We start from the raw sequence: 14,341 nt of genomic DNA, 5'->3' as shown, positions 1-14,341 counted from the left end.
GATTAATAACACATAAATCAATTTATCTATAGAATTTAAGAAAATTTAGAATGTCTTAAATTTTTAGATATACATATATTGATGCATGTACATTATATTATATATTACATATATATAAAGTTATATTTAATCCTCTATAATTTTTCATTGTAGATATATGAAATCTAAAAGTTCACTGAAATAGCCTTAATAAATGTTCACAATGTTCTCGTGCTTCTGATGACTAATTGTTTAATAATTAACAAATATATCATCTTGCAGGATTATCATTTAAAATTGGAATTCTTTTTAAATTCTCGGCTCATCATTAATTTGGAACTAATGAATTAATTCAGATTAATAATCAGGACCATCTAACTATAGAACAACATCGAAGAAAATTTAATTTCTTTTTCTTATAATTTTTTTCGATACCGATTGATCGAAGTAAAACCGAATTTTTACGTTAAAATAGAGATATTGTATTAATCAATCAAAACAAAAGCTTATAATTTCCGGTTTACTTAAATGATATTTTTGGTACCGTAAATCGTTCTCTTTCGAAAATATTAATTTATAAATAACTTGTAAATCTTGATAAAAGTTGACAAATTTAAAATCAAGTGTAAATCAAGCAACTCATAAGATACATGGGAGTCCTTCAAGAATTGCCGCAGAACAGTTCTAATCTATTGATAACACGTCCCTGTAATATTTATTATTAATACCTTGCTAACTCACCTTAGTGGACTCGTTGTAACCGACGATCACGGCTGTGTACCATTGTGTAGTGCCTTCCGCCCGATAAACTTCGACCCTGAAACCGACCAGAACACTGGGCGTAGTCAACAGAATCCTCTGACCGTCTTGCATCTCGGCCCATCTTCTAACGGCGTTTCCCCAGGGCATTGAGCCCTTAGTCAGCTCCCAGTCCTGCTGTAAAGACGAACAAAAAAGACCGAGGTTGAAGCTTCGTTCGTAGAACTTGATTAAGAAGAGCGGATTGTTTTCCTCCGCTCGAGAACTTGTCCGCGATTTTGGAAGAAAAAATGAAGAAGGAAAAAATTTGCAATTTGATAAGAGATAACAAAGAGGATAAAAAATTCCACAAAAAACTGAGCGCACGGGATTTTACTCTAAAGACAGACTGCGATTTATACTATACTTTATTATTTTTTACTGATAATGTTAAAATATAATTAATAAGTTTAATATGAATAAAACCTTAATTATTTTATTTTATTTTACAAAAATGTATATAAAAAAAATATTTGAAATATATGAATCTTCGGCTATTATATAATATCCCATTGTATGTTTTGAAAGATAGAAGCTGATGCGCATTTTATCTTATTCGTTGACTTTATTATTATCTCACGTACAAAAAGAACGATTTTCCTGAAGTATCTAAAAGTTTAACTAGATATATGTAGACTTAAAAATAAATTTTGAAAATTGTCAAAATAATTATGTAGAACGTTCAAGCGCTAATTGTTACAATATTAAAATTTTTTGTAGTATTGCTTTTAACGTTTGAGTTTTCTATACAAATACTTTAATAAATTAATAAATTTATTTTCAGATTCATAATTAAATTTTTAGATATTTCAGTAAAATCATTCTTTTTGTGTATTAATACTGTCATAAATGATAAACACAACGGAAAACAATGCGCAGAAACTTGAAATATTAGGTGTGGGAAAAAGTTCGTGGCGCTTTTTTTTCCCGTTAGATAGCATTAAAAAAACGACATGAATTTTTTCCCACACCTAATAGATATCAAATTTGGTTAAGGAGAAACGTCATATTTTACGCAATCGCTATGTCAGAAGATTTTATACATACTCTTAAAAACAGTGTCGAGAAATTAGATCCGATGAAACAAAAATTAATATCGAATATTTAATATCCCTTTGTTAAATCTATAATTGGATATCTCGATAATTTCTAACGCATTAGAGCGCCAATCAAAATGTGACATTGAAAAACGTTAATTACATCTGGTTTCTCGAGCTATAAATATAGTCAAAGATTATAAGTAATTAATACATAATACGTTTTGTCGTCTCTACATGTTAATAAACTAATAAATCTTATATAACATGCAAATAGATGGCTGTAACTTTTAATGTCATTTCCAAGTCGACCGTACGACCGTACGAAAAAGATTTCAATTTTTTTTAGATTAAAACAATTTTCTAATTTATGTAACTCCGTGCATAATTTTAAAATTGAACTCTTTTTATCAATTTTGCATGGTTGATTTGAAAATGGCGCGATTTTCAAGCAGGAGAGAATCGCCGAGAAGAAAACTCGACGGAGTTTGGAAGTAAAATGTTTAGACTTTAAAACGTTTCTTTTGAAATGTTTCTGCGAATATTTCTGATAAAGTTACATAAGTTTGTATTTCATCATTGTCGATTTAACGTGACTACTTGTTGAAGAGTGCATTTATAATAATGGGATTCTCTTAAGAATGTTATGCAGATTCAGAAAGGAAGGGATAATGTCAATTTTCACCTTGTTTCGCGATCACTTTTTTTTTCTCGATGACGAGTAAATGCAGTCGAGCGAGCACACCGCTCGTATTCGCATTTAAGTTACGTCATCACTACGCCGTTACGTCAGACACGCGTTATGCAATCGTTGCGCATAGCGTGACGGCGCGAAGCGCGTTAATGGTAGTAATACAACGGCAATTAGAACGTTATTACCGAAGCGTCGAGAGCACTTAATGTCCGCGCAATGCTCGTCGTGAACGCGATTCACGAAGCACTTTACATGAAGTTCCAATGCGGACCAATAGCACTTCCTTTCTTCGATATACTTATTTTTCTCTCTTTGATTTCGAGATAATTCAAAAATTTAATTTATTACATAATCAACAAGAATAAACAATAAAGAAACAGAGTTATAATAATTTATAGAAATTCATTGAGAGATAAAACTCCGTCGCATTTGATACAGAAATAGCCTCTAAAGATTTATCGAGCAAAATCTGTAAATGAAAAAAAATCACAGATGATTACGACCTCGCGGCAGGAGGCACTACGATTCGACCAGATTTGATGATATAAACTTAACTTCGGTCTCGACTGTTATTATCTTATGCCCGCTGTGGTCTGCATATTTTGCCCAACTTTTTCCTGGTTATTCTTGGAGCCTTCATTATGCGAGTGAATCGAATGAAATAAATGCTAGAAAAATGGAAAAGCAGCTTCACGCGATCAAAAAGAACTGCGTAATTATACGAATAATAATTGCTTTGTAGGACTGGAAATATGACGTACATCTCAAACTCAATGTATTTTGCAAATTGATATTCCTACCGTTAATATGTAAAGTACGACGTAAACTTTGCAGACTGCTAAACATTATAATTAAAATTACGTCAATCTTATTATGCTCTTCATAAAGTCCTCACATTTCACGAAACTTTTTACAGAGTTATTCAATAAAAATATTCATTAAAAATATATCAGTTTTTCTAATATATACCAATTTTTACTCGTTTTGCTTGTCTCACTACTGATATTGTACTGGTATTGTAAAAATGTCATGGATTTCAGATTCGAAAACTTCGTTTTCATTCAATTTTACGTTTTTCTCATCGCCAAAAATAAAATGTAAAATCTTATAAAGAAAGTACTATATGATTAAAGAGCTGTCTTAATAATCATATTATATTTAAGAAAGTTAAGCGAGATGTTAGTTTAGATAAAAATTTTCCTAGACCTGTAATATGCAACATGCGTTTAGATAAATGTCCAGTATCTCTAACATCCCGAAATTATCGTTTAAATTATCTCTTCGTGCGAAATTGATACATGCTATTGTACATATATTCGTGCACGTAGCATAATTTCTTGCAATTTTCTCATCTATCATAAATGAAAGTGCTTGCAAATAACTAGCAACTATCATCCTTGCAGTCGTTCGTATCCATTGTAAAATCGTTCTCTGCAAACTCAGAAGAAATTTACCGAGAGACACAATCAATAGAAAATTTTCGCACAACATATGGCATTAATGGGGAGATACTCGTCAAGCGCAGTCAAGAGCAGTTCGCAAAACGTATTTTTTGTTCGTCAAGCCGTTATAATCATTAAATGTCGATATCGAGTCGAGAAATAACGTCTGTCTGGACACGTCGCGCACCAATTATAACGTGGAAATGAACGACCAGGATTGGTCTCGGGGTCAACGAGATTATCTGTCGGTCGTTGAATTATTCGTACGCATGATAATTCGATTCGGAGATGTCATTCGGCACGAGAACGAGAGAAATCATATCCTTATTTATGGATTACGACCCCACGTTATGGATTGCTTGCTCCGAAAGATCGTTTCCAGTTTTCTCTCATTCAAAGTGAGTCGACTAAATCCCATCTCCGATCGTATTCTCGTAATTTTAATCCTCTCCACAAATACGATGCAATTTTCAAGCAAAACTTCGTCCACAGTGCACGACCTGCAACATGCACGATCTTCTACATATGTATAATATACTACTTTCTTCTTACAAAGTTCTTGAGCTAAATTAAATAGCAACGAAGTGAACATTGTCTTTCTCATAATAAATTTTAAAGCTTGCGTATATCATAAAAAATATTTATTTATTTTATTTAAATTCAAAAATCTATTTTACTAAGTAAAAAAATTTGATGTTTGTCTTCCTTAAAAACTCTGTTTTTATCTCATTAATTATTTTTCATTGCTAGAAATAGAAAAATGTATACTTCGAAAAAGAGAAATTGAAGTACTACTGTCTCCAGAATCATACTTTAAAAAAATTAAAATAGTTAATGTTGAAAGTTCTTAATCGTTGACAATATATTTTTATCAACATAGATTGCATTTTAGAAATATTGTATATAATTATATATATTTTTATTATATATTGCGTAATTTAATACTCAAAAAAATATAAAAAATATAAAACATGTGATTTATAAATATATTATCTATAATATCGTTTTTTGCTTGTAACATTATCTTCACAGATCTAAGTTTTCGGTAATATATTTACTATTGCATATTTCATAATACGTATCTTTTATATCATATAGATTTTAATATTAATAAAAATTGTCCATGCGCTTCTTTTTCAATGAATTCTTCAATTATTAAACAAATACCTCTCGAATGAAAATTATCGGTCGGAAAATCACGGCCTACATCAATGTCGACTGTTATCGTTCTATCACGCGCCGCGTACTCGTTAGCAGTTGCTGGGGCGGCAGCTAATTAATTAAGGAGTTCCTTAATTAAGAACGCGTCCGCCATTAATCGCGATGCATTCACCGTACAATCACGGAACCAAAGCGCCGGTAGATAAAATGACTATAGGCAGGTGACTGTCGTAAAGTTTAAATTGAAGGCGCACATACAGATACATGTACCATGTACTCGCGCAATATAATTATTCGTGTACAATTATTTTTTACATTGGCGTTTGTATCTATTTGATAAAATTTAATTTTTCAATAATGAACACATCAACTCCGATATTACACGATATAACAGCTCTGTCAGTCTTACCGCTACTTAATCATTTTCGTATTTAAACTTTCCCAATGGCCGATACACGCAAAGCAGGTAGGTTATAACATCATTTATAAACTGTTTCATAACTAGGTATTACATGGATATAAGCTCAGTTTATAGAAAGTTAAGCTTTGAAGCATCAAGCCCTTGGGATAATAAAATATCCCAATATCTGAGAATATTTTAATAACAGATTCCTCAAGTTCAAATATATTGATATTTCAAAATTTCGAAACATAAAGCTGATAATTTATCATAAAGCTTGCAAAACTGATAATTTTGTGGTAAAAATATTATATAAATTCTATTAACTTTCTAAGGACTGATATGTTTTTGATCAACTTTTTTATTTTAAAAGCTAGAACTTTTTTATCAATGTCATGGGGTTGGATGGCAAAAAATATGCCACTGTCGAGTCCCTAAAGGACTCTTCGGTCCTCTACAGGTTAAGAATGATGCATTACGAGCCAAAGTCATACAAAAATTCTTGACCAATAAGTTTTAATATTTAGCTTATAATTTATAGCGAATTCGATTGGACACTCAGTGCACACTGGTATTATAACTGTCGTAATGGATTAAACCGCCAAACCTTGTACTTATTTTATTGTTAGTGAAGTGAAATGTATATATTATAATTCAAAATATTCACTTTTACACTTAAATAAAATCAGTATACAATGACTTTGATATATACGCATTAGTGCACTCAACTGAATTCACTATTAGTGTGCTATTTCGCCAACTCATTGTCAATGTAAATTAAAATAAATCACTCAAGATCCTATTATAAGATAAGGCAACAGACTTCTTAATTATTTTATATAATTCCTTTATCTACAGATTCTCGCGATATTTCAAACATCACTTCATGCGTTTAGATGAACAGAAAATCATCCAAATAAAAGGTATAACATACATTCTCTTCCAGTGATCTTTCAGGTAAGATTCCGATGAGGATCGCGTGAAGGAAGATCAAAGGTATAACGCAGTGCCGTCGCACTTGGCTAAGGACCGTTAGATAGAAACGGGAATATGTTGGCGCCTCATCTTGGCTGCTCTCCAACGTTTTCCGATGATCGTACGCACGCGTTACTAATGCGAATCGTTAAACTAATACTTAACAGTTGACGTTGGCAGCAAGTAAAAACAGCCATATGGGTACGGGATCTTTTCTTAGTTTCAAGTTACATAAATGCAGCTTTAAAATCCATTCTCTAATGAAGAGTTCCTTTCATTAGACCATCCTCTAAATATATATAGAAAAAACTCTAGATTAAGAAAAGAAAGACTTTAGGTCTTTAGAAGATAAAAATATATATTCCTCCTTTGTCTGATTTTTTTATTCTTATAAGGATTTAGAGTCTTTTCTTAATCTGTTCTAAATCCGCTGGTCTTAAACCATAAATGACTATAAAATAAAATTTATAAAATAATTTATACTATTACTTCCAATGCATATAAATATTTAATCTTCCATCTGCAATCATATTTTTATTCTCTCTCTCTCTCTCTCTCTCTCTCTCTTTCTCTCTCTCTCTCTCTCTCTCTCTCTCTCTTTCTCTCTCTCTCTCTCTCTCTCTCTCTCTCTCTCTCTCTCTCCAGCCTAAGTATTATTACTATTCTACGCTTTCAAAAAAGTAGAAAAATCAAAATTAATTTTCAACGTATCTATTATATTACTAAGTTTTAACAAGATATTTCAGTAGAGGAATCTGAATCTCTTTTATTTCGAAAAAATTTGAAAGTAAAATGTTGCTTGTATCAAGAAAGACCCAGACGGATGATTAATATTCGCGAAATGTTAAGTGCGGTAGCATTCGTTCATGGCACCTACGACAACGAGAGCAAAGCGAAAACGATGTCTCCAAGCGACGTCGCGCGCAAGGGTACGCATGTTAGGTACTTATGCGATGCAACGGGGAGAAAAAACCTTGTCGCATTTATAGTTCAGGGTCAGCCACTCGCGTGTAACTTTGCCCCCCCGGACGAATTTGGTTCCTTGCACCATTTCTTCGCCCCTTTTATATATCTTTTTTTCCTTTTAACCGCTGATTTTCTCCTTTTCTCGAGCCCGCCAATTCGCAGTAAAGTTGAAAGTAAAGATCTATAGCCGTTCGAAAGAGATTTGTTGTTCAAATTAGGCCAATTTACAAATGCAGAAAGAATTCGGAGTGACGATATATATAGCTTCATGAGTAATTTTGTCAAACCACAATAAATACAAATAATTAAAACTTGTTTTGAGTATGTTTATTATAAAAGTCAGCGTCAAATATTGTCTCAATTTAAAATGCTAAACTCCATCATTTAAGATGTTAAATTTCAATCAAAAGGCTGAAAAAATGCAATTTGTTTTGCATTGTTATAACATAGAGATTTTTCAGAGCATCCTTAATGCATACAAGTTACGAAGATAATACGTCTTATTTGAAATGGACTAATAAGTCGCACATGGCAGGATAAAGGGCGGATTTGAAAGGTGAGACACACCTGAACCTGACCGCCGGACTGAAAGTTCTCGCCGCACGTAAACGATTTACAACCTCGTATACCGTCGTCGAAGCGGGAAAAAGTTTTAACGGTAAAAGTTTCCCGGTAGTTTAATTACTTGGAAACAATTCCACCTCGCTCAACTCTTCCTACCCTAACAGAAACGCGACAACTTTCGAAGTGGCCGCACGCACACACAAAAACGTGCACGCGCACTGTTCTTTCATCCTCGCGAAGAGGGATCGGTCTGATCGATTTATTATCTCGGTTGAGTGTCTCGTATTTCCCTATCTGGAAGCTTCCCCAAGCTCGACAAAAGCGTGGAAGTTTCTGCATGCTCATTCATTACAACTGCCTCAAACTAATCATCGAAGGTCAAAAATACCGGAATCTGCTTATCATTTGTAATTAGCACATTAAAAACCACATTCGTGTCGGAAAATTTCAGCGATTTAATTTCTCTTTTTAATGAATAACCGATAAATTGTATTAAATAAGCAAATAAATGGAAAAAGAAATAAGAAAACGTATTATTTGATAATTTGTTCGTAAATTTTAATGGAATATTCATGATGAGATAAATAAAATGATAAAAACATCCAGAGAAAAAAAAAAATAATACATGCAATGTAAAATTTCTATTGTTGATAAAATAGTAATATATTAACAAATAAATTTAAACAATTGTAAACAACGTAATTACATTAAATTCTTTAGCTTTTATTTACTTTTCATTTAATTCTTTAGCTCAATTTACTTTCTAGTTCATGTAACCTCCATTTTTGCCCTATAAATAATTTAGCCATACATATATCTTCTCATTAATAAGTTTCTTCAATTTCGTTCGTCATCGGGAAATAATAAAATTTTCAGTTCAGAGAGGAATCCGCGAAAAGTTCTGTCACACTCGCGAACATAACTTCTGCATACACGAGAAAGTGAAACGGGAACTCGAGTCAAAGTTCGGCTGCTCTTTCCACCTGGTAAGTTCGGTCGAAGCTCTTCCGCGTAGCTCTTAAGAGAAGTTGGACAACAAGCCTCCGTGAAAGATTACTTACAGCAGCGGTACGACTCGGGAGAGAAGAAGAGATGCGCGCTCTCGCATTCGCATCCGTTGCCCTGGAGAGGTGTCGGATGCGCCAATGGCGCCGGAACTTGTTCTCTAACTAAGTTCCCAGCGAGGCCCCCTAACGAAGTAAGTTTCCAGTTGTAAAGCGGAAGTGGCCGCTGTGACGCGCTATACCACCGCCGACCGAATGTTCGCTCCGCTCACGGGCTTTTAATCGTTTTTTCGGAATCCTTTATTGCATCTCGCGCGTGAAATGTGCAGGACAGCGCAGCGGTGAGGAAATTAGGAGGAAAACGAGATAACGGATTGCGTCAATGTATCTTGATCAGCAAAAATTATCACCATACTTCTCGTCACGCGCACGAATTTTATGCTTTTATGTTTTTTTCACAACTCCTATTCACAAAGCACATGACAGCTAATTAAAGAATATTGTTGGATCATCAATTCTTTCTGCTAAACAAAAATGTTACCTTCGTCACACGTTAAACTTTCATAAAGCGTGAAAAATATCAAATTAAAACCGTATTAACTATAAATAATAATCGTAATTAAAATTAATATAAAAAAAGAAAAGTAAAATTAATATAAGTAATAAATATATTGAAACAAATTGATAACTGTAATGATAATCAACCACACAATTAGATTCTTCGTGTCCTACGTTTTTCTTTTCTTCAAAAAACTAGGAGCATCCAGTATAAAGTTTTTGAATACTCAACCTTACAAATGCCTTCTAAAAATATTAAAATATATATAATAATTGCTTAACAATATTTATTAAAGTAATGGAAATTAATTCAAGACACAAATAATTTGCGTGTAGTAAAATATAATAGCAACAAAATTTGTATGGAGAGTTAAACATTAATGCTTAGTATTTGTTTACAAACATAATTTATCACTTTACATGGATTACAGAGTAATTACGGAATCAAAGATCATACGTATTATGATGATGTTACAGCTAATATCTTCGATAGAGCGGTTGATCTTATATAATAGGAATAACTAAAATTTGTGTTGACTTACAGTGAACGGCTTCAGCTTGGAGTAGTCGACGAAGTCCAGTTTGCGATCTTGCATAAATTCGATCGGCATGGCGTCTTCGTGCAACTCGGCGCGTGCCACGAGAGGATAAAAAGTCTAAAAATAAACATGCAATTTTCGATTATATGTATATGTATAATATACTATTTCAGTTAAAATAACATTTTAATCCATCCAAGCGCATATTTTTACCGTTCAACGTGCGCATGCTGCATTTAACTAATTCCATTTACATTAAAACGTTTTAAAAAGTTGGATATCATTATGAAAGACGTAATATAATAATAAAATTTACACCAGAGCATTTTTAAAGAACGATATTTAATTCATTTATTTAATGATTATGCTTTATATAAATTAATTTTAACGAATTAATTAAAAATTACAATCAATTGCAGAATAAAAATGAAATTAGCTTATTCAAATAAAAATTATTTTAAAAACGTATTTATATTTTACAAAAAAGAATATAAATTCTTTGTATACAGACTTTGTATACAGACACTTTGTATACTTTGTATTATAATCTCTTTGTATACAGATAATAGTTTTAATCTGATGACAACAGATATTAAATAAAAATTGATTATTACTTACATATAAAAGGAATAGAAATAAAGATATTAACAATTACAGCAATGAATATTTCAGCAATATTTATACAACGTGGCATTCAGACCTTTTGATGTTCCTTTATAAAAAACTGCATAAAAGGCAAAAATTTTAAATATATAAACGTAATTATTTTTGTAGTTGAATTTTCACAAAATAATTAAGCTTATTCAATCGAAGCATTAAAATTTTAATCAGAAAAAGAGCGCCGAGCCAATGGAATGCGACAGTCCGTTTTGTAGTGGTTGAATTGTAACGATGTAAAATTTATTCAACGGACTGGAGAATGAGTATTTCATTAATTAACCACGAGCTGATTAATATTCGAATAGTATCACGAACATTTCTCAATTATCATCGTTAAAATATGAGAGATCTGCATTAAAAATGGTAAATCGTGATAGTTTCTGTGTATAATTCGAAAGAAATCACACGTGACATTACTGCCGCATTCAGGCGTGAATATTATATCGTATAATATTTAAACCGTGGTAAAAATATTCTTTTAACGGTATATCGTATAATTAATTAATTAATTTCTATAAATCTACATTTCTAAACAAGGCAGGAAAATTCTGTAATTCGTAATGCGATTAACAAAAAGAAAGAACTTGTATTTCGTTTTCGAGTCATATTTAGTGGGTATTTGAAGAGGAGCATCTCTCTTTATTTTTTTTTCCTTACAATCTAATTTAGAAACTATTCAACCGATGACGAGAAATCTGATACAAAAAAAATATTGATATTTTTTTCTTTGAGAAAAAACGAAACAAGGTCCAATTCGTAAATGCATGAAAAATAGATACAATTTATTTATACTTACAAGAGCTGGCCAAGCAACGGTGTCGGCGACCGCCGTGGCGCTCCTGAGCGGTTTCCCGTTAATGCGGTGCTGATGGTGGTTATTGTTCGCGTGATTATGATGATCGATGGGGATGAGACTGGCGTGCCTGGGGTCAGGTCGTTCAGCCCAGTAGAGACCTCTTTCAATGAGAAAGAAGGAAAATACGGCATCCCTATGTGGTGACAGCCACTCCCTCCTTTGCCATTCCACGTCGTCGTACTCTACGAGGATCTGCAAGCATATATAATCGAACGCTTACATTAATTGCATTATATATAATAAAGCGATTAGACGAGAAATTTCGAAAAGAGACAAAGCTCAAGAAACAAAGCTTTGTGACGGTTCAACTCTGAACGAAAGTAAATTGATAATATAACGTTGAAATAAATCCATGTATCCATATATTTTTTTCCTCTTGTTAATAAAATAATTAATATCTTAATTAATAATATTTTAATTAATAAATAGAAATCGATCGAATTAATGTAATAATATAGTAGAGAGCGCCTAAAGATCGATCAAAGTTGGAAGTTACGAATAATATAATATTTTAAGTTCATGAATTTAATTAATCTCAAATGTGATTGTGCGCCGAAACGGACATTAAAACACAATCAATCTGAGATGCTAATAATCGCGAGCCGAAACGTTCGGACAATCGCGAGTATACAAGATGCGTCACCAAAATCCGGACAAATTTCAATTTAAATTTTCCGCTATATTGTGCCTTCGCCAGAGATTATTGTTGGCATCTGAGAAAGCCTGATGCTTCTAGTAAACATTCTCGAAATGGCCACGATGATGAAATCAAGTGCGGAGTATAATCAAAGAGCCGCGATCATCGAAAGTCTTCGCGCTCAGCAACGAAAATAATTCGGTTCTTTGGATACCCAAGATTAACTGTTTATGATGTTGTGGCAAAATATACGGCTTTAGAACAGTCCAACGAAGGTATGCCAGAAAGAATCACTCGAAAGAACGCACCGTGAGGATCCTCACAGGATCGTTGAAAGGATTCAAGTGCTGATTTCGGATGACCCAGGGTAATCGTTGCGAAAATTAGCATCGATTGTGTAAGCGAGCCAACAATGCGTCAAATTGCCGAGGAGGACCTTCGATACAAATCGTACACATTAAAGATATGACAGATGCTCTCTGAGGCTGCTAGGACAACCCGAGTTGCTCGTCTCGACTCTCATTCTGGTCTCCCAACAGCCCAGATTTAAATCCCTTGGACTACTACGTATGAAGTGTAGTTGAAAAGATCACAAACAAATCTCGGCATTCCAATGACGTCATTAAGGATTACTATTCATGTAAGACAACATTCGTCGGCATGGACAGCGCTACATTACAGCGTGCGTGCGAACGCTTCAGATCGAGAATAAAAACTGTCATTCAAGCTAATAGGGGATATATTGAATAATTGTGCTCTACAGGGATCTCCCAAGTGCCATGTAAAAGAATTTTTTGTAATATTTAATTTTTCATTAAAAACATTTTGTTCGATTTGTCCGGATTTTGGTGATGCACCTTATGATCCCCCCCTTTATTACAAATAAGAAACTTTTATTATCTCAGCCAAGATTCGAGCCTGAGATCTCTTGACTTTCTGAGGCGAATGTCTTAGCTAACTCGACCTCTGGGTTTCGGAAATATTTTTCGCAATAACTGACATGTATGAGAGAACGATGTATTTTAATAAATAGAAATGACTAATGTAACAACATAATATAGTAGAGAGCTAAGGATCGGTCAAAGTTGAAAGTTACGAATAATAATATAATTAATAATATTTTAATTAATATTTTGCAACTGATATATAATATAGAAACCATATATCTTTGTAAGAGACGTAATATAAAAACCATTTTGCGAATAATCCCTTTAATTAAACAGCATTACCAGAACAATTTTCAGCTTAGCCATTTTTTTAAGTTACAACATAACAATGTATCCTGTCTGTTGTTAATTAGAGACTTTCAAAATAAGGTGCTACATAATGAAATGAAATCTGTGTAGGTTCTACTTATTCCACGGAATCATGAGGGGTTAAAGATTAAACCATTCTCGACAACGAGCGGTTATCATGCGAACGATGCATGAGGCGGGACCTTTCAGCTATCCACGTAACAACCACCTAGTTAATTATCAGCGCCTATTATCGTGATATTCATGCACGCTTATCGAGTCTCTCATTCGCGTTCCTCCAGAAACGCACGCAACGAATTCGAGCGTCGATGGTAAAATTGTCTCGACTATATCATATATATATTTACACAGAGAGAATGAGAGAGAGGATGGTACATGGAAATGGTGCAATTAATATGTATTATTCATAACCTTTGGCCTGGAGCAGAAAGTGCTGGCTGCTAGGATAACGAGAGAGGGTCATGGAAGCGGGATGTAGCAGGATCCGCACGCTCGGTTTACTCTTGGGCTTTGTCAACGCGACCGGGATTCGGTCGGAGAGCCGATTTATCGAATCAAATGACGGATAGTCATTCTGTATTCTATGGCCTCTGCGAAAGTGCACGCTCTACTTTAGTCTAAAATTAAATAAATATTTACTCTTTCCGATTCTCTTCAAATTTAACAATATAAAATACATACACTATTTAACTCAAAATTTTACAAGTTGGACTTCTATTAAATTTTTCGCCATAAAATAATTTTAAAATATCAGCGCCTTTATCACGCAGAACTTCTAAAGCTTGAAATAATCCCCATCTTCCACTATTTAAAGT

The 14,341-nt window shown here is 33.3% G+C and overlaps 1 protein-coding gene across 5 annotated transcripts in view; it reads right to left on the bottom strand.

The window, feature by feature from the left end:
* LOC108690055 (serine/arginine repetitive matrix protein 2) overlaps positions 1 to 14,341 on the bottom strand; it is a 322,951-nt gene that overhangs the window by 245,912 nt on the left and 62,698 nt on the right. For all 5 annotated transcript variants that reach the window (XM_018197125.1, XM_018197126.1, XM_018197128.1 and 2 more), the window contains exons 2-4: positions 11,574 to 11,825; positions 10,121 to 10,234; positions 721 to 915 (exon numbers count right to left, since the gene is read on the bottom strand). In XM_018197125.1, the coding sequence (XP_018052614.1) occupies positions 721 to 915; positions 10,121 to 10,234; positions 11,574 to 11,825 (561 nt within the window). The remainder of the gene's footprint in view (positions 1 to 720; positions 916 to 10,120; positions 10,235 to 11,573; positions 11,826 to 14,341) is intronic.

The sequence above is a fragment of the Atta colombica genome, unplaced genomic scaffold, assembly GCF_001594045.1.
Source record: "Atta colombica isolate Treedump-2 unplaced genomic scaffold, Acol1.0 scaffold293, whole genome shotgun sequence".
Taxonomy (NCBI): Eukaryota; Metazoa; Arthropoda; class Insecta; order Hymenoptera; family Formicidae; genus Atta; species Atta colombica.
This window is presented reverse-complemented; position numbering and strand designations above follow the sequence as displayed.